Source organism: Leuresthes tenuis, unplaced genomic scaffold (assembly GCF_036924035.1).
Source record: "Leuresthes tenuis unplaced genomic scaffold, fLeuTen1.0.hap1 SCAF_18, whole genome shotgun sequence".
Taxonomy (NCBI): domain Eukaryota; kingdom Metazoa; phylum Chordata; class Actinopteri; order Atheriniformes; family Atherinopsidae; genus Leuresthes; species Leuresthes tenuis.
Window position 1 is genome coordinate 7,559,997 of NW_027325372.1, and position 23,105 is coordinate 7,583,101.

General features: G+C 41.9%; 2 protein-coding genes across 2 annotated transcripts in view; both read right to left on the bottom strand.

Annotated features, from left to right (window-relative positions):
- Nucleotides 1-23,105, bottom strand: part of cdc42se1 (CDC42 small effector 1) — a 202,905-nt gene that overhangs the window by 119,497 nt on the left and 60,303 nt on the right. The window lies entirely within an intron of this gene.
- On the bottom strand, nucleotides 400-21,814 carry LOC140275132 (phosphatidylinositol 4-kinase beta-like). The gene is made up of 14 exons (XM_072370535.1): nucleotides 21,600-21,814; nucleotides 16,075-16,558; nucleotides 15,005-15,504; nucleotides 14,434-14,883; nucleotides 9,904-10,131; nucleotides 8,751-9,008; nucleotides 8,567-8,673; nucleotides 8,266-8,370; nucleotides 8,062-8,185; nucleotides 7,429-7,542; nucleotides 7,153-7,304; nucleotides 6,342-6,474; nucleotides 5,948-6,068; nucleotides 400-5,632 (listed from the first exon to the last, which is right to left on the bottom strand). Exons 2-14 carry the CDS (start codon nucleotides 16,541-16,543, stop codon nucleotides 5,451-5,453), a joined length of 2,943 nt encoding a protein of 980 aa, XP_072226636.1. The 5' UTR covers nucleotides 16,544-16,558; nucleotides 21,600-21,814; the 3' UTR covers nucleotides 400-5,450.

Genomic DNA, 23,105 nt, shown 5'->3' on the forward strand with positions numbered 1-23,105 from the left:
GATCGGTCTGTATTTGGGGAAAAAGATTTGTCTGCACTGAAACATTTCATCAGGCTTTGTAAAATTTCTGACAGTTACAACATTAAAACGTTAGATTTCAACTCATTCAGATTAAAAACAACAAACTTTTTGGGTCCAAAAACAACAGAATTTGGAAGGACGGTATGCTACCTCCATTTGTAGCTTCAAATTCAGCCGTTTTATTTTAATGTGTTTTAAATGGTTAAATAATTACTGGTCTTTATTCTGCCTTATGAGCTTTTACCATTTGTGAAATATCTTAGAAACCCTGAAATAAATATGTATATTTCCTTTTGTTTTAGCATCTTTTGATTAAGTTTTCAAAGTTCTTCTGGACTTCAGTCAAAATGCCTTTGGGGGGGAAAAAAAAACTTCACGTCGGTTTTAATGACTTTAGTGTTACATATTAAGCTCCAAGTGAAGTTAAAAACAACAAGGAATCCTTACATATGACAAACATTTTCATTCAAGATAAATGCACTTAGTTTTTCACATTGAAACTATAGACTGTTCAGAGCTGATGAAAGGAAGAAAAAAAGGCAATGAAAGGTTTTCTGTAGCAGGGCGAGCTTCAACATGCTGGTGTTTTCCTCATCAAGACAACGGACATGATGTGGCAGCCATCTTAGCTTTATGTTACAGGCATTTTGCAACTGACAGTGGACATAAACATGTGGAAACGTAAGCGTAACATTTTTAAATTGTTCCTCAATCTATCAAAGATTTCTGCTCAAATGTGACTTGAATTGGAGATACACGAAGGGTAGGAGGACATCCAAGTATTGAAACTCGCCCCTGAAGCTATCAAATATCTAATATAAAAGCACTTGTGAGGTCCGAACACCATCGTCCCTCCGGTTGCATTGATAAAGAGTTTGTACCTTCTGTACATCTCAAGGCATCAATTTTCTCACAGGAGAACGTACATACACAAATAAATATTCACAAATGAAAAAGAAAGATTGCAAAGACATTTGCTATTTCAGTTGCTTATCTGGTAAACTTTAGTCACAGCTGTGTGTAAAGTAGCACTCGTATGGTTAGCAGAAGGTAACGCGACACCGACTCATAACAAATCTGTGCTTCTCCTTCAATAGTGGTCAAAACACAAACACATTCAGAAAATAACCATAGATGTAACATCCAACAACATCCCTAAAAACGGCTTTTTTAAAAACCTTTTTTTTTTTTTTTTAAAGTGAGGGACTTTTCCTCACTTTACCCACAACTCGGCTGGCTTTACTGACGGCTCATTAAGTGTAAAAATTTGCTTTTTTCAAGCCAAAACGCTCTCCTGTCGCAGTTAATTTTACATTCATGCATAAGATTACTGAAGCAAACAGCTTGGAAATGGAATAAAATCTGAAATATGGTTGTTAAAACAAATCCCAAGTCTAAAATTTTACTTTTTCTTGTTAGTTAACTTTCACTTTTTTCTAATATTTCACTCATTTGCCTGCACAAAGAAAGTTTACTGAGAGGAAGAATTGATTATTATAGTCACATGCTGTGGGTTTTATGTCAATATATTAATAATAGTTGTGCGTTTTAATCATGGAACTTTTTTTTTCAGCTTACATATGTTTAACATTCGGTTGTAAAGAGCAGAAATGGACTGAGAAATGATTTAACCGCAACAGTCTGAGCACAGAAACCCTATTCTGAGGTAAGAATTCAGGGTTTGTACTACATCTAAACAAACTGATGTGTGATGTCAACTATGCAACAAACTAACTGGAAAAAAAAATTAAATTAAATTAATTACTTTTCTGCATTTAAAGCTTAAAAGAAATGCCTAATTTCTGCTGATGTATTTCACATTTTGCAGTAACCTCTGTTAACTACTTGTGCGATAATGACTTAAAGAATAAAAGAAATGCAACAACTTCTACAGTGACTCTTGGTTGTTAGCAATTAGCATGATAATGACTCAGCTAAAAGCTTTGGTGTTATCTAGCTAGCCATTAAAGATATGTTACCAAAATGTGTGCCTAATCAGAGGCAGACCACCTCCTTTAATAACAATTTTTTCTTGTAAAATAAAATAATAATAATAAAAAACAATAAAAAAAAAACAACATCAAACAGTACAAAATTCTCGTGACTGTTGGAAAATTAGCATGATAGTGACTCAGCTAATGGGTCTTTAGATCAGTCAGCAAGTAAGTGGACATAAGATATGTGACAGACCCTCTCTATAAATATGAAAATATTCATACTCTGTTATAAAATATTTATCCAAATAATTCAATAAGCAGTGGTTTATTAGTATGACAATGACAAAATGGTTGACGACCAACGGACCAAGTATGTTTAGTTCAGTTTTGCCTCCATGTCAGATTCTGCTTAATTTCTAATGCGAGAAAAGTAACTTGAGCAGTCGATGCTAAATTAACTGCGACAGGCAGCATAGGAGTTAGCTTGTTCAAGCTGATTATGGTTGTTATGATATAAATAAAACTGTATAAACTTGCAGTAAGATAGCAGTGACTTGCGAATTATCCTGTTTCGTGTTTTTACATCAGAACAACAAGCTGCAATTAACAGGCCTCGACAAACTGTTCGCTAGGTAAGCAAGTCAACTGACATCTTAAATGCTCATAGTGGCGTTAGTAGATATTCAAAGTACACAAGAAATACTTCACCTCATGAGGAGAAAAAAAAATGATTTCCATGTATAAACATCTGTTCATACTTGTTTGTGGAGTAAAGCCAGTGTTACAATGTTAGTCCAACATAATGATCGGTTTAGGAACTCTAAGCCTCTGCTCGTCAATACTCGTCTTTTTTTTAAGGAGAATAACGTTACAACATTTTAGTGGACCGTTATTTAAAATAATCAAATTAAATAAAAAAAATGAAAATAAAAAAAAGGCAGAAATAAACTTTTTGTCCCTTCGTCTCATTCAACCAATCCACAAAGCTGCCTCTCCTGATTGGCCGGAATTTACAGGAATGCGTCTTGAAGCCAATCAGAAGAAAGAATGGTAAGTGTTAATTAAATATGCAAATGTCACTCGTGTAACTGTAACCACAGATGTAAATTAAGACAGCCAAATATGGATGATGAACGAGGATTCTTTCTAAAAATCCATTTTGGCCTAAAGTGGAGACAATCTGTTAGCCTTCATTTTAAATGCATGTGGGTTTTTTGTTATTATTATCATCTTTAAAGTCTCCATGGAGCATGTTGGCAGAAATTGAAAATTTATAACATCATTTTCTTCTGAAATTCAACTCGGACCTAAAGTGATGTAACAAACATTAAAAAGTTAATCGTTCACCAGACACTTCTCACATTTGCGAAGTCTGCAGCGTGCGAGGTTTCTGAAAGAGAGAAATCATCAGTCGTTGGAATATCTCAACATTTTTTGGGGGGGGGGCAAAAAAAAAAAAAAACAACCACCGTTAATAAAGTTGGAGAAAAATCCTAGGGTCACAGTCGTAGACTGTAGGGGAATGGATGCAGCCACCACCTCTCTCGTTGGTTTAGCATTTTGGCCGTTGCCATCTTGCTCCTGTGAAACCTGACGTTACCAGTAAGTGATGGGCCTAAGGGACAACTATGTGAGAACTACCCAGGCCCACTGGGTTCAATCATGCTTGTATATTTTATGCTCTATCAAATAAGGTTTGAACCCACACAACTTGTCAATAAATGTATTCATTTTCCCACAAGATTCTATACAACTGGAAGTCTTTTTAACTGAATGCTGCCTCCACAGAGGTTAATGCCTCTAGGTGAGAGGCTACATCCATCATTTAAACACAGTACAATGGTCAGTCATTTTGTAAGCATGCTTTTGTTAGCAGAAATTGTACAACAACTTATCAATACTTAATAATTTGAGCAAGCTTTAGAAAATCGATAAGACATGTTGCAGCATTTAAACATAACAGCATGTTGTGTACAGTTTAGACTACAAAGGGACTGTGCCACTGACTTCTGAGATCTCATAAGTATGAGAAATGTGAGAATGTTTACCTTATAGTGGCATAGTGCCCCCCCCCAGTTACTATACTGATGGGATTAGTTTTAATGGGTTCAGATTTGCAGTTGTCTTAAGCATCTGGTGAAATTAACTTAAGTTTAACACATCGAGGAATCCTACTGAGAGACAAAACTCCTCCAAGACATCATTTCAAACTTAAAATAATAATAAAAAAAAAAATTTAAGTCTTTCCTTTCTCCAGAAATCGCTTTCTCTGCTTTTCAAGAGACCAGATCCAGAGAAAACACCCTAGTTTTAGGTTGTGCTTTTACCATTTAGTGTTTCTGTTCTTTAAGAACAACCACAAATGCAGATTAATTCCTTCGGCTGATACGAGGCGTCGCGGGGAGACGTCCCTGCTAGCGTTTGCTGCCCTGTCGGGCTGGACTTTACAGACGAGGCTCAGCAGGAACAGGACGCCCCCTCTTGTTGGTCTGAAGAGGTACGACCCACACGATCTTCTGAGGACTTAATCTTAGAATGATTATAAAATACCAGGGGTTACAATTAATCAGTTTCACAACTACTTTGCAGTCAGTTGTCAAGTTCTGAAGAACCCAACAAATTCATAGTAAATATTCAAGACTTATACATGACCTTGATTTTTATCATTTGAGGTCATAAACTGAGATTAAGTTTTATCTCAGAGTAATGAGATGATGAAACTTATATCCTGTAATGATCATGACTGAAACTTTTCTGGTAGATTTGCCTTTTTCTTTTTTCCCTGTGCTTTCTTTACTCTAATTTCTGAACATTTGACGCCATGAAGCCAATTTCATCCCAATTATTCAGTAAAATTAGCTGATGTTATTGGTGGAGACTTCATTTAACACAATAAATCCAAAACTGCCAATAAAACAGAAGGAAGAAGCTCTGCTGCCAGCTGATTGATTTATCGATCATGTGACCAGAAGAGGCGATGGCTCAGTTTTGTAACATTGCACTGTGCAAATCCTGGGAGTTTAACTCAATAAATGACTAAATTAATTCCTCTGTGATGGAATGAAATGATTTCTCTTTCCATTGAATCCTTTCAGCAGCAGCTTAACAATCTAAACTGATCCGGAAACAGAAGGATCCCTAAAACCAGCAGCTTGTGAGCCGGTTCAGAGTCGAGTCCAGTAGAAGTCATCTAAAGCCGCAGCACAGCAAACGTCTGTGATGCCTCAATTAGCCCATTTAGTGTTTTTCTGACCTGGAAAAGTTACAGATTCCATACTTTCCAAGATCCCAACAAAAAGCTGATCTAATCCTTTAATCAGATTCCAGAAGAATCACAAACTTCGGATCCAGTTAATCCCGTCGTGCCAACATTCACCTCCTGGTTCATCAGAAGGAGGAAAACAAACATAAAGCCACCACTTTTATCCGCGGAGTCGATCTGAGTTCCAACGCACAGTCTGAAGACTCCTCAGCTTTTCCCAGTATCTCCGGTCACATGATGCCATTGGTGACGTACTGGAAGGAGTCGTAGAGTTTTGTTGTGATGGAGCGCATGGATCCGTCCACCAGCTGCTCCACCAGCAGCTGCAGCTGCTCCTCCGTCAGAGACATGTGGAAACGCTCCTTCAGGCCACGGATGGTGCTGGAGCCGTGGAAACAAGGCAGGTGAGAGCCTACAGGTACACAAAAAGACGAGGAGGGGATCATATTGCATTTTACTGTGTCGTTTTTATCTGGAATGTTTACTTACTTGTAACATAATAATATCAGGTTCTTAAAATATTACAGAAACATATGATTAAACTCCCTAAAGTCAAATGAATTGCCCTAACGTCTACTGATGCGATTCATCGTTTCTTTTGTCATAAGCATTCAGAGTTCTACACAAACCTGTAGACAATAAAGTCATTTATGTTTAGATTTATGCTTTAAGTGTTGCATAAATCGGTTGTTTCATAAACAGCTGTGGAACATGCGTCAGTGGCTACCTTGCTGCATGATCTCAACAATCTGCAACACTTTCTCCATGTGCTTTCTGGCTGCAATCAGGCCCTGCAGCATCAGCATCTTATAGTAGATAAACATGTCTCCGTCCAGGCCGCCCATCACCTGAAATGCACGATATGAAATGTCAGCAGTGAGATTGTTCATGTCAAATACAGGGAGTTTCTGCTGCTCGGTCACATTTTAAGCCCAAATGTGCCTGTTTTTGTCAACTTGCCATCATTAAAAGTTCCTAAATTCTCAATGAACAGCTCCCTGTTTATTCTACACCTCCTTAGCAAACATCTGGCAGATATTTCTCATTATCAGTATCTGAGCTGGTTCACATTCAACTCAGTTTTCACTGCATAGATATAGAGAAGCAAAGTCTTTACTCACGTCGACGAACTCTGACGTCAGTTTGAAAGCCGATGTCTCGAAGCCGAGGTTACGAGGCGAGCTGGAGAGGATGAAGCCGAAGTCTATGTGGATGATGTGGCCTTCAGAGTCCAGCAGGATGTTCCCGTTGTGTCTGCAGCGATCACAAAATGCCAGTTTCAGCACTGAGAAACACAGGATTTCTTAACTTTTTACACTTTATCAGGTTCAAACAAATACAAGATAATAATAAATCGTGCCAAATGATGTCACATAAAACTGTGGGATTACAGGACCGCTTCAACAGGTTAAAAACACTCCAGAATGTTCCTCCTCCTCCTTTGGATCAGCTTTTTGCAACTTGAACAGTTCCTCTTTGACTCCCTGTGAGCCTTTTAAGACCTGAGCGTTTTCTGGAAAACTTAAAAAGGTTGTCTTGGTCAGAAAACGAGAACAAAATATTGAAAATGATTCAATATTGTCCCTTAAATTTGTCAGAATCTTTCAAAAGACGTAACGGTGGGTCTTAAAAATGACGCAACACGGCGTTGCGTCAGGCTTGAAAGGCACGTTGCGTCACATTTGACTGCGTTTAAGCTGAAAACATCACAGGCAGCTACCAGCAGTTTATCAAACGTGCAAGAGGGGCACAGACAGATTCCTTTGTGTGATGAAAACTGTATTTACACTGTTGGCAAAACCCTTTACTGCCTTACAAAGAGCAGGACCCACAGAAAGGCTCACAAAGGCAGACCAAAAGCTTTTCAGCAGACTCCATATTGCCTCATTTGTTGGTCTATATGTGCCTCTTTGTGGTCGTTCTGCGTCTCACCTGTCTTTGACCTGCAGCAGGTAACAGATGAGGCTGTATCCAGCGCAGCTCTGGACAAAGTTCCTCTGTGCGGTGAGGAAAGCCTCCGTGGTGAAGCTGCCGTGTTCCTGCAGGAAGTAGTCCAGCAGCGACAGCTGACTTTGTTTTCTCACCTGGCGGACGGACAACAAACCAAAACATTCAGTTCGTCATCCCTTTACGTGGAACATAAAGACCATTTCAGGGGAAAAAAACAAACATGAAATGTGTTAAAGTTTTCCAGGATCCCCTGTGTACCTGATGCAGAGAGACGGCATTGAGGACGGGCTCGATCATCCCGCTGTCTGATGACATCACCAGGATCTTATAAGGTTTGATCCACAGAGGAACTCGCTCCTGTTGCCAGATGGACTGATGAGACCAATCGGAACAGAGGTCATTAAAAAGGATGGAAATCATTTTCTGAAATCTGATGATTGGAGTCATGTTCTTTATGTTTTGCGTTTTTTCTTGAATTAAATTATTCTCTTTTAGTTCCGTTATGTTCAACAGCCTAAATAAAATGGTGATATTACAACTATGAGCAGCATCATTACTACTATTATCCTCCAATAAGTTTTTTTATCATTATCACTGAAGTCAAGTTGTAACTCTCAAAGTGTCTACAGAATTGTCATTAATGCCTCCAACTGAAAAGTTTGTATGTTAATAAAGTTTTCTGTAAAATCAACAGTTTAAATATGAGCATTTTTAGATAAAAACTGATGCTGCTCACACTGATGTTACACAACATGCCTGCAAATGCACTCATGGCTGTCTGCTGCCACTCAGGTTACAAATAAGTAAATATTCTTTGTTTTAAGGGATAAAACAATCGAGATTGCTGCCCTTCCAGTGGACGATATGCTTGATTAACAGGTGCGTCTGTACCTGCAGCTGTTTGAGGACCTGATAGGCCAGCAGCTCCTGTCTCAGGTCGTCTCCACACTTCACGATGACCGACAGCAGCCTCCAGTTGAGCAGGTGACCGTAAGGAGAGGCTTCTCTGATCCGCCTGAACACAAACGCAGAGTTACCACGGAGACACACGGAAGCGGGCGAGAAGCCTTCTTCTGCTCGACGCCGTGGACACACCTGACTTTCTCCTCCCAGGGTTCTTTGAGGGCGACGGCTGACGGGTCCTCGGGGTCCCTCCTGAACGATGTCGGTGGGTGAGCGAGGTTTTCTGATAGACGGCGTCTGAGAAGCCACCAGAAACAGAGAGAAAGCTCAGAGCTGGGCGACTGACGGATTAAGAAAAGTGCATCTTCGTGGCAGCCAATGAAAAGCTACAGCACATCACAGCTTAACTGTTAGAAATGTGAGCAAGAAAATGAAAGCTCTTGTAAAACTTTTGGTCCTTTTATATAGTCGTTCCCCTGCGGCGTGCGTCTACCTGATGTCTCCTGCAGCGATGAACACCGGCTCTTTGCTCTCCAGGCTGGTGATGCTGTCGACTGAAAACTGGCTGATGTTGTCACTGCTGCTGGTCTGAGCCTCCGCCTGCAGCAAACGCACACAAACCTGTTAATACTGAGGGTTTACCTGGACCGGTACACCTCGGACTGAACAGCGAGTACCTCCACTTGAAGCTGTCCAATATCGTCTGTGGCCCAGGCCTCGTCGTCGTTGTCGTAGTTTGGGACGGTGGAGAAACTCCCTGCTCTGTGCTCTGATGTCATAACACCGCTATTAGCATTACTGTTCGCCACGGTGCCGCAGTCCAGGTTATCTGCAGAGCGAGCGGAGCGGATCCTCGTCTCCGGGATCCGGACAGGAACAGGAGACGTCTCGAAGCTGTCGCACTCCAGGACCTCGACGTAGATGATGTAGGGAGCCTGCAGGAGGAGTCACAGTCTGACAGTTAATGGACGTCCTCCATTTATTGTGCATTACAGTGTTAAACCACATCTTATTTCTTAAGATTTTTACTTCCAAGCTGCCAGTTTCTTGTAACCATTTAAAGCAGTCTTAAGCAGTAGTTCTCCAGGCTTTTCTTTGGACATTAGCTGCTTGTTCACTTGTTTTCAGTCTACCGCACCATATTCAGAGGAATGTGTCATTTGTTTGCAAAATCACTTAAGACTGACACATGAAAAAAAGGTACTTAAGAACCAGACACATAACAGACAACAAAGCAAAGAGACTATTTCAAATCATATCCTTTGGCACTTTGTTGATAGCAGAAGACTGATCATTTGCTCCCATTTATCTTGTCGCACTTCCAAAGAAAAGCAAGAAATTTAACTTTTTCCCCACCAACAAGGGGATTCCCAAGGAGCTATTAGCTGAAAACCGTGGAAGGGTGGCTGTCAAGAAGCCATTCTTAAGGAAGGGAAACCGGGAGAAACGGCTGAGCTATGCCAAGTGACACAAGAAGTGGACTGAAAACCAGTGGAAACAGGTCTTATGGAGGGATGAATCCTCCCCAGAGCCTGGACCTCAACATTACTGAAGCAGTGTGGGATCATCTGACAGAGAACGGAACAAAAGGCAGCCGACATCCAAAGAAGAGCTTTGGGATGTCCTTCAAGAAGCCCGGAGAACTATTCCTGAAGACTCCTTAAAGAAATGACAGGCTGCTGGTTCAGGCTGTGTTGGAGAATAAAGGTGGTATTCCCAAATATTAAATACAATATTTCCATTTATGTTTGCACATGTTTTAACATATAAAGACATGAAGCCTTTTGCACAGGGTTGGTCATGATTACGGGTGTCAACAGTGTGAGTCACCTTGTCCTTGGAGTTGAGGACCACGGCCTGGGTGTGGGGCACCCTGCAGACGTGGTGCTGGTGCTCAGCTGTGGGTAACCAAACCCTGGCTGGCAGCTTGTGGTTGAGCAGCGATAGCTCCGAGATCAGCCGCTGGGTCTTCTGCTCTTTGGTGGGCAGCGTGGCCAAACGCTTTCCGATGCCGAACAGAGACTTGACAAACTCCCTCTGAGGACGAAGACGCTCCGGCTACAAAGAGGCAGGAAGAAAAACCCTTTCAAAGAGAGTTTGAGCAGCCAGGGAGCAACAATATAAGACAAATAACAAACACAGTTCACCGCTGAAATGGAAGCTCACACTTTAACGGTCAAATCCACATGAGTGAACTGAAACACGTCCCTGTCAGCCAGCAGGGTACAAACCCAGCAAGTTGTGATGAATATTTCTTGCTTGAATGACACAAAACCAACCAGAGTGGATGCAACCAGTTTGTCAGCGTGCAGCGTCATCAATAGGAAGGTGGGAGGCCTTTTAGTCATCTTTTCCCACAAGTCCCTGGATTTTTTTCTTGTGATAAATCAATGAGAACATACCAAAAAAACCTCAAGTTTTTGTCAAATTCTGTCGACTGCAATTAAAGTTTTTGTGTCCACATTTTCCAGCACATTCAGTCATCAAGTTCAACCTCTTCTCGTCCTCCATTTCTGACAGCAGTGAGAGACGTTAATGAAGCAGGTCAAAATCTTAAAAGTTCTACGTTTTCTAACCAGCAGCATGCAGAAAGTCTTTGTATCAAAGTAGCTGATTAGTGACAACCGAGCTGCCGATTCAGCATCATGTGGGTTAAAATCCTCCTCCAGAGGCATGCGTAACCCCCCATCCACTCACACATACCCAGAACCAGACCAGGTTGAGCTCCTTCGCAGACACAAAGTTTCACAAAGGAAATCAAGGACAGGAAAGAAGGTTAAAGATATTTTTATGACCCACTTTCTGCAGGATAAGCAGAGCATCTGAAGATTATTCAGATGAGAAAGTGCCAAAGCAACAGAAGAAATTAAATAAAAACATGCAACAGCAAATATGAAACTTGTTACTGTTCAATCTTTAGAATAAAGATTGATTGTTCAATCTTTAGAATAAAGATTGAACGCGTATCTGCTGCCTTCACGTCCTTTAGATGTAAATCAGGAATATTTTAAACAGAGTCTGGTGCTCTCACACACTGTTGTTTAAAGTATCTGCAGCCTCTGGCTGTAAGCTGACACTCATCCCATCTTTGTCCACCCCTCCGCTTCCTGCCCTCCCACTCACCTCCTCCCCTCTGTCACCATGACAACCCAGGCCTTCCACAAAGAGGGCGAGGTATCAGATAGGCTATCTTCTGTGACGGGTTTACGTTTCACTGCATTATATCACGTTTCTTTCGAAGAACGTCTCCTTCTTTTATACTAAGTGAGACTGCAAAGACACAAAGACAGACAGTTCCTGTTAAACTTCTGCCTTTTACGTGAAAGGTTAATCGTTTAACCAGAGGAAGTGAACAAACAAAGAGGAACTGTGATTCAGCTCATGCAGAAAGTGCCAAATGCTTTAAATGTGATACACTTATGGCACTTACAACAGGTATCGGGGCCTGCTCTGCATTCTCCTGTTAGTGTTCAATGCTCAGATTTCCTGTTTTCTTTCAAAGTTAGAATAATATTTTAGGTTTGAGACAAGACTTTTGAAGATGGCTATTCCTGTCATTTGATGCCACGCTCGAGATACGTTTGTCTGATAGGAGGGACAGAGAGACAAACGCAACATGTGATGATAACAGGGAAGAAGAAGACTTCCTGAAGCCGGACTGTAAACAAATGACACTAAGCGGACAGCAGGGTTCTTGTTGCCTTTTGTTAATCTGTAACTTCACCACAGTATGTCTCTGTTACACCGGTTGTAGCTGTGCTGTGGGTCTGCTGCTTAATTAAACTGAACTGAAGAAACCAGAGGCCTTCAAATGTTCAAACTCACAAAAACTCCCAGAAACTTCTACAGAAAGCCTAAAAACTTCAGTCATCCATCACTCAAACACATTCATCAAGAAAAAGTCCACAAGTATCTGGGCTATCCACTCAAGGAAGATTTATAGATGAATATTTCCTTCATTCATATTAAAAACACCAAAACTGAAATGGCTCTTACCCAATTATAACTTTGGAAATAAACAAAGAATCAGAGGAGGAATAATTCATCCGTGAGACATTTGCTCTCAAACATCGTAATAAAGAACTTATATGAATCATTAAATCAAGCTGTGCAGATTCATGTTAGAGCTGGGATGTTTGCTTTCTACAATTTTAATATTTTTTCCAGGTGAGAAGGAAACTCAAACTAGTTTATGAAGATTATACCTACTCCAAATCATCTGTTCTGATGTTTTCTGAGACGTACAAACCCGTTTGCTGAGCCCGTCGTCGAGGCAGCATCTTTTCCGGGGCCTTGAGTTAAGGTTTTTCTGTCTCAGTGCAGCCACAGCTGTGATGTGTAATAAAGAGCCGAGCTGCTGATCTAGCTGCAAACATTCCTGCCGTCTTAACTGCGGAGCCTGCACAGAGTTGACTTGCCAAGTTCAAACTCTTAAAGTCTGTGAGTCTGCACACTCGAACACAAGGAACAAAAGCCTGAACCGACAGATACTGTGAAACAGTACTGTCTCAATAACTCTGCATTAAATTGCTTTTCCTTTTCTTGTTGCATCGATACCACTGGGAAGCAGCACATCTCTTTAAAGGCCTGATCCCACGTTTTCTTTGAACAGTCTAGAAACTAACCCACAATGCCTGCTGCCAGATGAATGTGGAGCAGTACAATGCTGAATATTTGTTTCTGAACCTTCAAATCTATACAGTGCTTAAAGCAAACATTATTCCATGACCGCACAGAAGTCTGTGAGCTTACCTAAACCACGACTGTGTTAAGGAAAAGTTCTACATCCCTGTTGTACATTTAGCCTCAGTCCTGAACTTTTTCTTATTCTTCTGAGGAAACAACGGGATCAGAATCAATCTGATCAGGACGTCGGACACTCAACAACAGAAACAAAAGGAGGTTTATCGTCTTCTACTTAAGTCTCTCCTGCTTCAGTCTTTCAGGTTTAGCATCTCTCTACTACTAAAGCACATGAATAACTGGAAAATAACATCAAACATGAGCAGCAGGAGGAGAAAAAAAAAAAAGAGAGGTTTATAGTTTTCACTCAGTCTGTCGCTCGTCTGTTTTTGTCTTTGCAGAGCAACCAATCGCATCACACAATGCATCTGGCTCTCAGCCAATGGAGAGCCTCGGAGCATGTGACTGAGCCGCCAGTCAGGAATGTGAAGGACAAGTCCAACCCAGAAAACACACGCTGATCTCCAAGTATCTGTCTTAGTACAGACTCGTACTGGAAACCAGCTCCTGCCCTCTCATCTGACTGGTTGAGATGAGAGGCAGCAGCAGCTCTCACGGGTGGTTCTGTCGGCACCGACAGGATGCAGAACCCAGACAAGCAGAATTCTGTATAAGCAGCTTCTGCTCACAGTGTATCATAAGCACACAGAAAAATATCAGTAGGTTGCACTGATACTGAGGAAAAATGTAAAAACAGGAGGATTCTCAAGGAAGTTCTGCAACATTTTTCCCTCTGGTTTATGAGTGGATTTCTGGGTGATGTCCTCAGGAAGAGACGAATACAGCGAATCTAAACGTGCGCGCAGCTTCAGATTTGTTACTTCCTGTTTGTAGATAACCTGCTGACTACGCTTTAGGAATCTCTGTTTTCACTGATCATTTAAGGCCCGTCATTGGACAACCATAAGAAGAGGATCTGCAGCTGCTGTTTGGGATTAAACAGGTTATGAATGAAGCGGACTCCGGTTTCTCTCACATGTCGCTAAACAAACAGGGTTTTCTTTGACTGCACAAAAATTATGTAACCAACAAAAGAAAAGAAGCTGAAATGAGAGAAAGAAAGGACGCAAACAAAAAGCATCATGAGACGCAATCGGAGGGAAAGTGAACAAAGAAAAACTTTGAGGGTATAAATGTTGTTCTGGCAAACTTCTATGTTTAATACGTGCTGAATCACAGGTTTCTGAATCACAGTGGCCATCTAAAATTAAGGACAGATTCCCTGCCAGTGCATTTTTAACCAGATAATACAGAGCTTTGATTTATAATCTTCATCACCAAGAAAGTAATTTATTTTACACTCATTTAGTGATGAGTTAGAGATGTGAATTTGGAACTAAACCAAAGATTTTTTTAGCTAAGTATCTGACCCAGTGAACAGAGGGCTCGTATTTCATTCTAATGCACGTCATCCCTATGTGGATTACATTCACATGTAAAGTTGTGTTTAATCAAAAATTCCAGGCTTGCAGGAATTAGGGGGAACTTGGAGGCAGTGGGGTTTAAATGGGTTACGGGTTAATCCGCCCTCGTGAACCAACATTGCACTCCTTAGCCTCTAATCCCCCTCAGGCAACACCATCCAAGTTCTCCCATCCTGATAAATCTGTCCCTCACCTCCTCATGGACCGCCTCCACCTTCGGGTTACTGCCAGTCCGACGGAGGCTGGCACCAAGCCCGCTGCTGGCGGTGGTGGCGTCTGACTTTGATCTCTGGTGGGTCCTCCTGGACGGGGACACGAACACCTCCCCCTGATCGGGGCCGTTTGGGGCAGGGCCAACAACAGAGGAGGGGGCGATGGAGGCCTCCGTGTTGCTGCTGTTGTGCCTGCGGTGGCAGCGGCAGTTGGACGGTGAGGACAGCGGACTGTCGGACACAGACGCCGACACAGATCGAGGCAAATCACACGGTGGAGCAGAAGGTTTGAGCTCATCGGACAGGATGAGCTTTCGGAATTTGGTGCCTCTGGAGTGACGCTGGGTGGAGATGTGCATGTCGGAGGAGTAGGCGCCCAACAGCCAGGCCGACAGCAAGGAGAAGGTTATGCTGCCTCTGCAGCGATGGATCTGAGGGAGAAATCAATTTCCACAATGTTAGCCTTAGCTTCCAATACATTTACAAACAAAACACAAGCGCCATGTGGTGCTGCGATGGGTAAATAAACCCAAACAGGCGTGAAGGACTCACCAGGTAGGGTCTGATGGCGTCTCCCACCTCGGTGTCCATGTGCACGTACATGCTCAGGAGCTGCGGCAGGTAGAAGTCCACCTCGCTGTCGGGGAAGCTGAAGAGGCGGTTCCCGATGTACGCCTGCACCCCCGGCTCCTTCGACTTGTACAAGTAAGAGATTGCCATGGAAACGTCAAACAGCTTGGATTCAAACAGGCGCAAGAGCCATGACTGTTTAGATGATGATGATGGTGAGGAAGACCCATACGGGGCTGACAGAGGTGGGTTTTGCTGGGACGCAACGACAGCTTTTTGCCCTTCCTCCTCGTTCTCGTCCTCCTCTTTGATGGAGCTGGTGTCAGGGCTCATGTGCCACTGTGAGCTGCAGCGCTCTGTGACATCAGAGTTGTTTTGTTGATGATGATGTTGTTGGTCATCTTGTTGCTGTTTGTTGTCGAGCAGCTTCACTTTGAGAAGCACTTCCTGGCAAGCCTTCAGCGCCACCTCTGGATCGATCACTGTGGAAAAAAAAAGACAGACAAACAATCTGCGATTAATGTTTGATTTAACTGCGTTCTTGTCATAATCTGAGCTCTGTCTCGTCGTTCATTCAGGAGCTCCCAAGAAAAAAGTCTGAATTTGAGTGTTCACAACTCCAACAACAACTCCTGAGGTAAGTTAACATGTTTTATGAGCTTTTGTGGCTATAAAACCTTGGAATATTTGACCAATCAGAAATGCTGAGCTCTGAAAGCCTCACCCCAAACGTTCAGGATAGTCTCAGAAGTACTACCTCCCTACCAGGGCCCATTCCGTTTTAACCCTGGTTTCTGTGGTGGGAATGGAAAGGGCCGAGACAAAAGACCCCAGTTCCTGAAAAAGCTTCCAGTGGAGCTTTCATTCCTCCATCCTCACAGACCCAAAGGAAACATTAGCAGGCTGTTGAAGATTTTCAGATGTGGAACAATCTGACCCTAAGAGAACAACCACTTCACTTAATTTAACTGAGAAATTCAACTGCGCACTTTCTTTCATTTCTTAGATCAGAGTTCATCTCATCTGACTGAACATCTCAATCATTCCTTTACCTTGGTCGACTACCAGGTCCATCTCCATGGCGTCCTCCGAGATGACGTCCAGCAGGGGGCTTGGCCCCCGTGGGTCGCCGCTGCTCGACATGCCGCTGCTGCCGATGCCCTCGCTGGCGCTGCTGCTGCCGAGGCTGCCGGTGCTGCCAATGCTCCCGCTGGGGCTGGAGCTGCGAGGGCTGGCGCTGGGGGAGGAGGGCTGCTCGCTGTGGGAGGGCGGGGGAAGCTGCAGCTGAGGCCGGGGACGGTGGTGATGATGATGATGATGGTGATTGGGGCAATCTGAGGAGCTCTCAGAGCACGAGGAAGAGGAAGAGGAAGAGGAGGATGAGGCACTGGAGGGGGAGGAGGGGCAGGAGAAAGTGGTGGGGGAGGAGGAAGAGGCTGGCAGAGGAGGCTGGGAGGAGTGAGAGGGGCTAAGGTGGAGTGGCTGCAGAGCCGGGGACAAGGAGACCTCGGCGTCGGCCATTTTGGAGGGAAAGTGCTGTAAAAAGAAAAAACTCCAAATTAGAACCAAAACAGAACCTGAACAACATAAAATCAACAAATCACAGAAATGCTTCACAAGGTTTATGACGATAATAACTCTAATCAACATTTGTCGCCTTTATTTCACATTTGCATTTTTACCACCTGCTATGTTGCCATCTCTCTCATTCCATCTGTCATAAAGTTATTATGAGTCATTTTACAACGTCTTCCAACTCATCTCAAACTTTTAGTATCATAATCACCTCTGAAAAAGGTACTAAATGATGGCAACAGCTACAGAATCACACGATATAATTCATGTTTCATTTCAAACATGTAAATTTGAAGACAGGTGGACTTCCTGTGGACAGCGGTAACACCGGCATCAACGGTGAGTGTCAGAGGTTTATTGGAAGGAAGTGAATGGTTTATGATTGAAACGCAGATCTAACAGGCTTCCTGCTCACCTGTGATGACAGAGCGGTGAGCAGGGAGGAGGACTTTGGATGTGTGTGTGGGATGGAAATGACATGGATAAGATCATGAAAATGTGTGGATGATCCCTGACCAGCTGATCTGGTCTGATCTGGATTCTGTCTTTAGGTCCAAAAACGTTTGTTGTGTTTAGTAACCTCCGCAGCACGTGTGAGCCGGTCGACCACGACACAGCGAGGAGGAGTGTCAGGGAGTCACTGTTTGTGTTTGTGTTGGCGTGAGATCGGTGTGACGCAGGCTGCGTGCATCACCATCATCACCACCGTCGTCGTCCGTTTGTCTGAGGAGGCGTCTGGTTTCTATTTTAATCTTTAATCACAGACTCAGCTCCTTGTTTCCTTCGGTATCTCTTTGTTCTCAGATCACAATGCTTTACATGAAATGTTCAGTTTCCATGACAGTGCTTCGTGATAAAAGTTTCACGTCTCTGACAATATTCTTTTTGTTTATACAAGAAAAATGAGGAGTTTTGGTCTCCCGACAAAGCTTTTTATTGAAGATTCAGTTAATTTGTTGGTGATGTCACAGAAATATTCCATTTAATTATTTTTCGTCTGTTTTATAAGGTTTTAAAGACGATGCTTTCATTAAAGCCCTCATTTACATAAGATTCAGTGTCTGTAACACTACTTCTTAAGATGGGTTTTGTTTTGTTTATCTCACAATAAATAATTGTAATAATAAGAATCAAATCAAAATAAAAGCCCACAAAAATGTCAAGAACTCATCATGCAAAACAACGTGATGCAGAAAACAAAGTCGTGAACTGCGGTATCACAGCCCTTGGGCGCTGTGGGGCAGTTTCAGACCGGAGAATGTGGGTTCAGGTTCACAAACTTCTTGAGTGTTGCTTTAAGAAGAGCAAACTTAGAATAAAAAAGGCAAAAATACACAATATGAATCTCAAAAGGACTGGCTAGTGCAGCGTCCGTGCCTTAGGTACGATAAAATGGCCAATGTGAATCTCTATTGCAGCAAATGCCACCAAAGCATGACCAGTAGCAGTGGTTTTGTTGTCATAGTTTCAACATTCAGAGCTGAAACCCAAAAAAAAACACAACATCTCAAAATAAACACATCTGTCATGACAAATTTTTGACAACCTAAATGTTCTCCTTTCCCATTTCAACCGAAAAGTCAGCGTTGCCCACAATAAACCCAAAGAAGAGATGCTTTTTTTTTTTTTCTAAACCAAACTTAAGTCACAAATCATCCTCTGGTTTAAATCTTAATCCAACCAATATTTAGTCATTTGCATAACTGCCAACGAGTACGGGAGAAACATTTAAAATGCACAACTTTACCTACTGTGGGTATCGCGAAAGGTTAGTCTGGAGCTCTGCCAACACTAGTATCTTATCTTTTCACATGCTCAAGAATATTGCGAATTATCCATCTTACCTCTGGAAGACACTGGAGGTAACATGCAACCATGGTAACCTGTAAAAAACGCATCTACGCACATTATATCTCGAAGAGCGAAACAATACATTTACTTAACATAAAGAGAATTGACATACAGCCGAGTTACTGTTCGATGTTCAACTGCGTAGCTTTGTGGAAATTCAATGACTGCATAATGTCCACAGCTTGCATACTTAATCAGAGAAAAGTTTTAAGTTCCTGGATATCAATACCACAGAGGAAGAGCCATGGTCGTATCACGTCTCAGAGGACGGCAACTTGTTAAGAAACGATAGGAAAGCCCGGCAGAGATCCAAACTGGCAATATCACAAGCTGGGATAAGGTGTGCACAGCCCTGCAGCAGCTGGGTAAAGCTCCCCAGAAAATAACGATCTCATAACTCGACCTTTTACAGCGAGAGTATCACGACATCAGTGAAACATCTACAAAAACCCAAAGGATATGAAAAGGAAAATCCACTCAGCCAAAGTTTTAGATCATCTGGCATGCAATCTGCTGCAGTATCGACATCAACAATTATAAATCACACCTCTTGTTTTTACTTTACGAATACCACCCCCACCCCCCCAAAGCTGAATAAAATAAGTTAATTACTCTGATTTACTCCCGATGACATCAGAGCCCTCACATGTTTGGAGGAGAGGCTGAGCATGAGGTCATCGCACTGCACAGGGAGTGTGTGAGTTAATATGTGTGTGTGATGGCTTCCAGATGTGCGGGCCGTAGAGGTCGCTGCCATGGTGACGGTGTTTAAACGGGGGGAGCGTGCACCACTTCGCTGCGCTGGTGTTTGTGTCTAAGCCGAGGTTACTCCGAGGCCGTTTCTGATCATCAGTAAACATTTGCTGCGATATGCGCCGAACGTTACAGCCCTGGCTCAGACAGTCTGGATCATTTGGTTTAATTATCCAGAAAGAGGTTACAGTCACAGCCCGTTAAACTCGTAATAAAAGCAGACAGAGTTGATTAGACGTGCAATCACTGCAGTTTTCAAGGCTGGTTCCCAAAACCGGTTTTCTTTCATAAAACTGATAACAAAACATTTCTTTTTCAGAATCTTTAATTTAATTAAAAATCCAACTGTGTTTTCATCATAAATCATTAAATGTAAGTAATTTACAGTAGATTAGGACTTTAAATCATTCGCTTTAGGTCATATGTACACAGCTTCCTATAAGAATATGAAGCATTTTGGGTACGCCACAAATCTCTCTACATAAACTTATATTCTATCATCAAAAAGAGCTTTATCAGGTCATTTATCTTTGTTGTGTTATGGCTCCACACTCTTGACAACGTCCAGCAGATCCTGAACTCAAAGATACAGACACGGGAGGGGTTCTGAGATTTGATACGCCACCTGCGCACAGATGCTACGTTACCAGAACTGTTTCAAGTCACGAGCACACGACCTGCAGTCTGTTTCACAACAACCACTGTAAAAAACTGCATTCAGTGCCTTTAACAGTAACCTGGAGCGTGCTACTTTGACATTTCCAGTGATAAGGAGACAGGAATCACTCATCTGATGAAGTTTTGGGGCAAATGTGACAGTTAACCATGTTGTTTACGTTTTTATAATAACAATCCAGATGTTGAATTCTTTGAAAAATATCTTTGAAATCTCAAAGCAGTGGATACTAGGTAAAGAAAAAAAAATCAATTTTTAGTTTAAAGGTCTGAGTGATGTCACATGTTTGACCTTTGACCTGCTGACTGCTGGTCCCACTTAAAGAGCCGTGCACTGTAGCGCTCTTTGTTTACGTTAAACATAAGATCCTTTTAGATTCTACTGAATTATTTAAAAGAATAAACCCTCTCTGAATATGTTCAAATCACACAAAGTGGTTTCGGTGTCAGCTGAAACCAGAGCAGAGGAGGAAACAGTCCGGAGGTCAGGGAAGTTGATTTAATCACAGCGCGATGGTAGAGGCAACGTGTGAGTTGAGGGCAAAGTGTGAAAGTTATCAGGAAGGCATCACAGTTAAGGGGCCACAGAGTCCGTCCACGAACCTTAAACACAAACAGACTCCCAGGGAAAATCAAGACCTCAGTTTTTATCTAGCAGCAGGAAATAAAACATATTTCTGTGAAAGGTAGACAGTCTGTGCGACAGGTTTTTCTGATCTTAGATTCAGACCCAGCAACAGGAAATACCACACTCTATGGAGAGCGTACTACCTGATGAAAATCTTGTTCAGGATACCAAATTTGTCAATATTTATCTTGTCCAGGAATCTGTGAACACTCCCCGTTTGAAATGGTTTTAAAGCTGGTTTTAAGCAGTAATCACTTGGCATACAAAAAAATAATAGTAATCCACTGCAACCTTTCAGCATATTGTCCTGAAAGTGGGCTGGTACGAAACTAGACTTTTACACTTCCCTTTGGCTCTTTGTCAAGCGTTAGAAAACAAGCACATGCCGGGGGACTTGGGCCAAACACAGTATTTTCTATTCACAGATTCTGTGTGTGCCTATTAGTTTTACAAATACAGATACATGGGCACATCCCCGGTGAAAAATCCTACAAGAAACTCTAAAAACCCCCTGAATGGTTCTCACATTCAGCAACTATAATATTCAAAGCTTGTGGTCTCTCCCCCATATTTCTACTCACATACACGTTGCAAATATTTTACTTTCATTCTGTGCTGTATGATTTTCTATTCTTTGCTGTGTCTGATGTATTGATTTATTTCTACTATACAAATATCACTTTCATAAATCCAACAGATTGCTTTGGCATACATCTTGGTTGCAAGGTCATAGATAGATGGATTGTTAAACAGAAAGATACAAGAAAAAGTGGAAGTGGTGGGATATAGTAATGTAGAGACCTTGTAAGGATGGGCCTTTTGTTGAGATACACGGGTTTGTCTGCCAGAAGCAGAAGCAGCAGGAGGAGGAGGAAGAGGAGGAGGAGAGGAGCCGCTCCCTCCTGATGAAAACAAACTGGAGGAAGGGGGACTAGAGCCGGGCTTCAGCAGGCCCACAGCCCGGGGATTTAATACCAAAGCAGCCGAAGAACACATTCGCCTGTAAGCTAGCTAAACCAAACTAACGTAAACAGGTCGAGAGGGGAAAACCAAAAGTAAAATGGTGTAAAAGCAGCAAAGAAAAACGGGACCTACCAGGCACTGAAGCGCCTTCACTCCGTGTAAAAGCTCCGACACTCGAGATATATTCTAGTTTCCGTCCGGGGTCTGTCCCAGTCGACTCCGGGTCTTTAATCCAGGTGTCAGAGCGTGTTTTAGTCCGAGATTTCAGGCTCGGACACGGTCCATCTGGTCCGGGATTTGGAGCCTGGATGGTCTCGACTCGGGCTGCTTTAAAGCAGCCGTGACGCAACATCTGTCAAGACAACGGTGGTCCAGGACTGTTAGAACTTCCGGTTAGGCTGATGAAAAAATAAAAGCATATAGAAAATACATTTCGTTAAACAGAATATATACAAGCTGAAAATCATCTGAAACACGCAATTTTTGGTGACTTTTTTTGGGCTGAAACATTATCTGAAACACTCACAATATATGTCAAATTCACATTAATGTCACTAAACATATACGTGAAATTATATGTGTTTATTTCTAACTTTTTGTTGTATATACTGTGCTATGTGTATAATGTGATTTCTGGAAGGTTTTTATCTTTATTTCTAATTGGACAAATTTGAAAAAAAAACTGATAATCAACCTCCTAATCAACCCCAAACATAGATTTTTGAAAATAAAACATAAAGAGTTAACACTAAATCCCGTTTTTTGAGTCAGTCATTCTATAGAATCCAAAATATCCATTTATTCTAGTCTTGGTGCTTTTTCTTAATGCATACAACTCATACTGATCTTATCAAATAAATGATCAACATCTTTATTCACTTCTTCCCTGACCAAACTCTTCTCTAGTTTCAGTCTTTCTAATCTGAATATTGTTTAAAGCTTTAAAGCTAAGTAAAAGCTTTGAAGCTTTCATTTTGAAGGCAGCATGGCGTCACTTCTGGTGTTACCAAGGTTACCTTGATAGAGCAGCTGTTTTTGGTTGTATTTCCGTTTTGACCAAATTATTCATCCTGTCCTCCCACTCAGTTTTTCATCTAAATGCGTTAATAAAACTTTTAATTAACAAACTAATTAACTTTTTCCAATAACAATAACTGCCACCTCATTTCCGCCATTTTTCAACTATTTTACATTTAAATTATATAGTGTAATAGATAGATAGATAGATATGTAGATATGTGTTAGATTTATCACACGTGTTTCAAACCTCTTTGTTCAATCTCTATCTGTATAATCTAAGTCTTGAGGGACAGCATTAATCTTAAATATTAGAAACCTTTTGAGGTTTTAACCCACAACAGTGGCGCTATCCTCAACGTCAGAACATAGCGCCTCCACGTGACCGACGGCTGGAACAGCAGGAAAAAAGGAGATTAATGGAGGAAAAACCATAAAAGGTGGACAAGTAAGGGAGAACATGAAGAGGGAAAGGAAAAGTTTAAAGAAACAGGAGACGAAACGAGAAACACCACAGGAGGAAATGATGCTATTTAATGCTTTACTGCTTATTTTAACACATATTTATTGCCGTTTTAGGGACTGCTAAATAAACTTGTTCAGCTTGTAGAGCACTTCGAT

Coding starts and splice junctions, on each gene's coding strand:
- LOC140275132 (XM_072370535.1), bottom strand. CDS start 16,543: ATGGCCGACGCCGAGGTCTCCTTGTCCCCGGCTCTGCAGCCACTCCAC. Junction 15,505..16,074: donor GGACCTGGTAGTCGACCAAG/GTAAAGGAATGA, acceptor TTTTTTCCACAG/TGATCGATCCAGAGGTGGCG. Junction 14,884..15,004: donor ACGCCATCAGACCCTACCTG/GTGAGTCCTTCA, acceptor TTTCTCCCTCAG/ATCCATCGCTGCAGAGGCAG.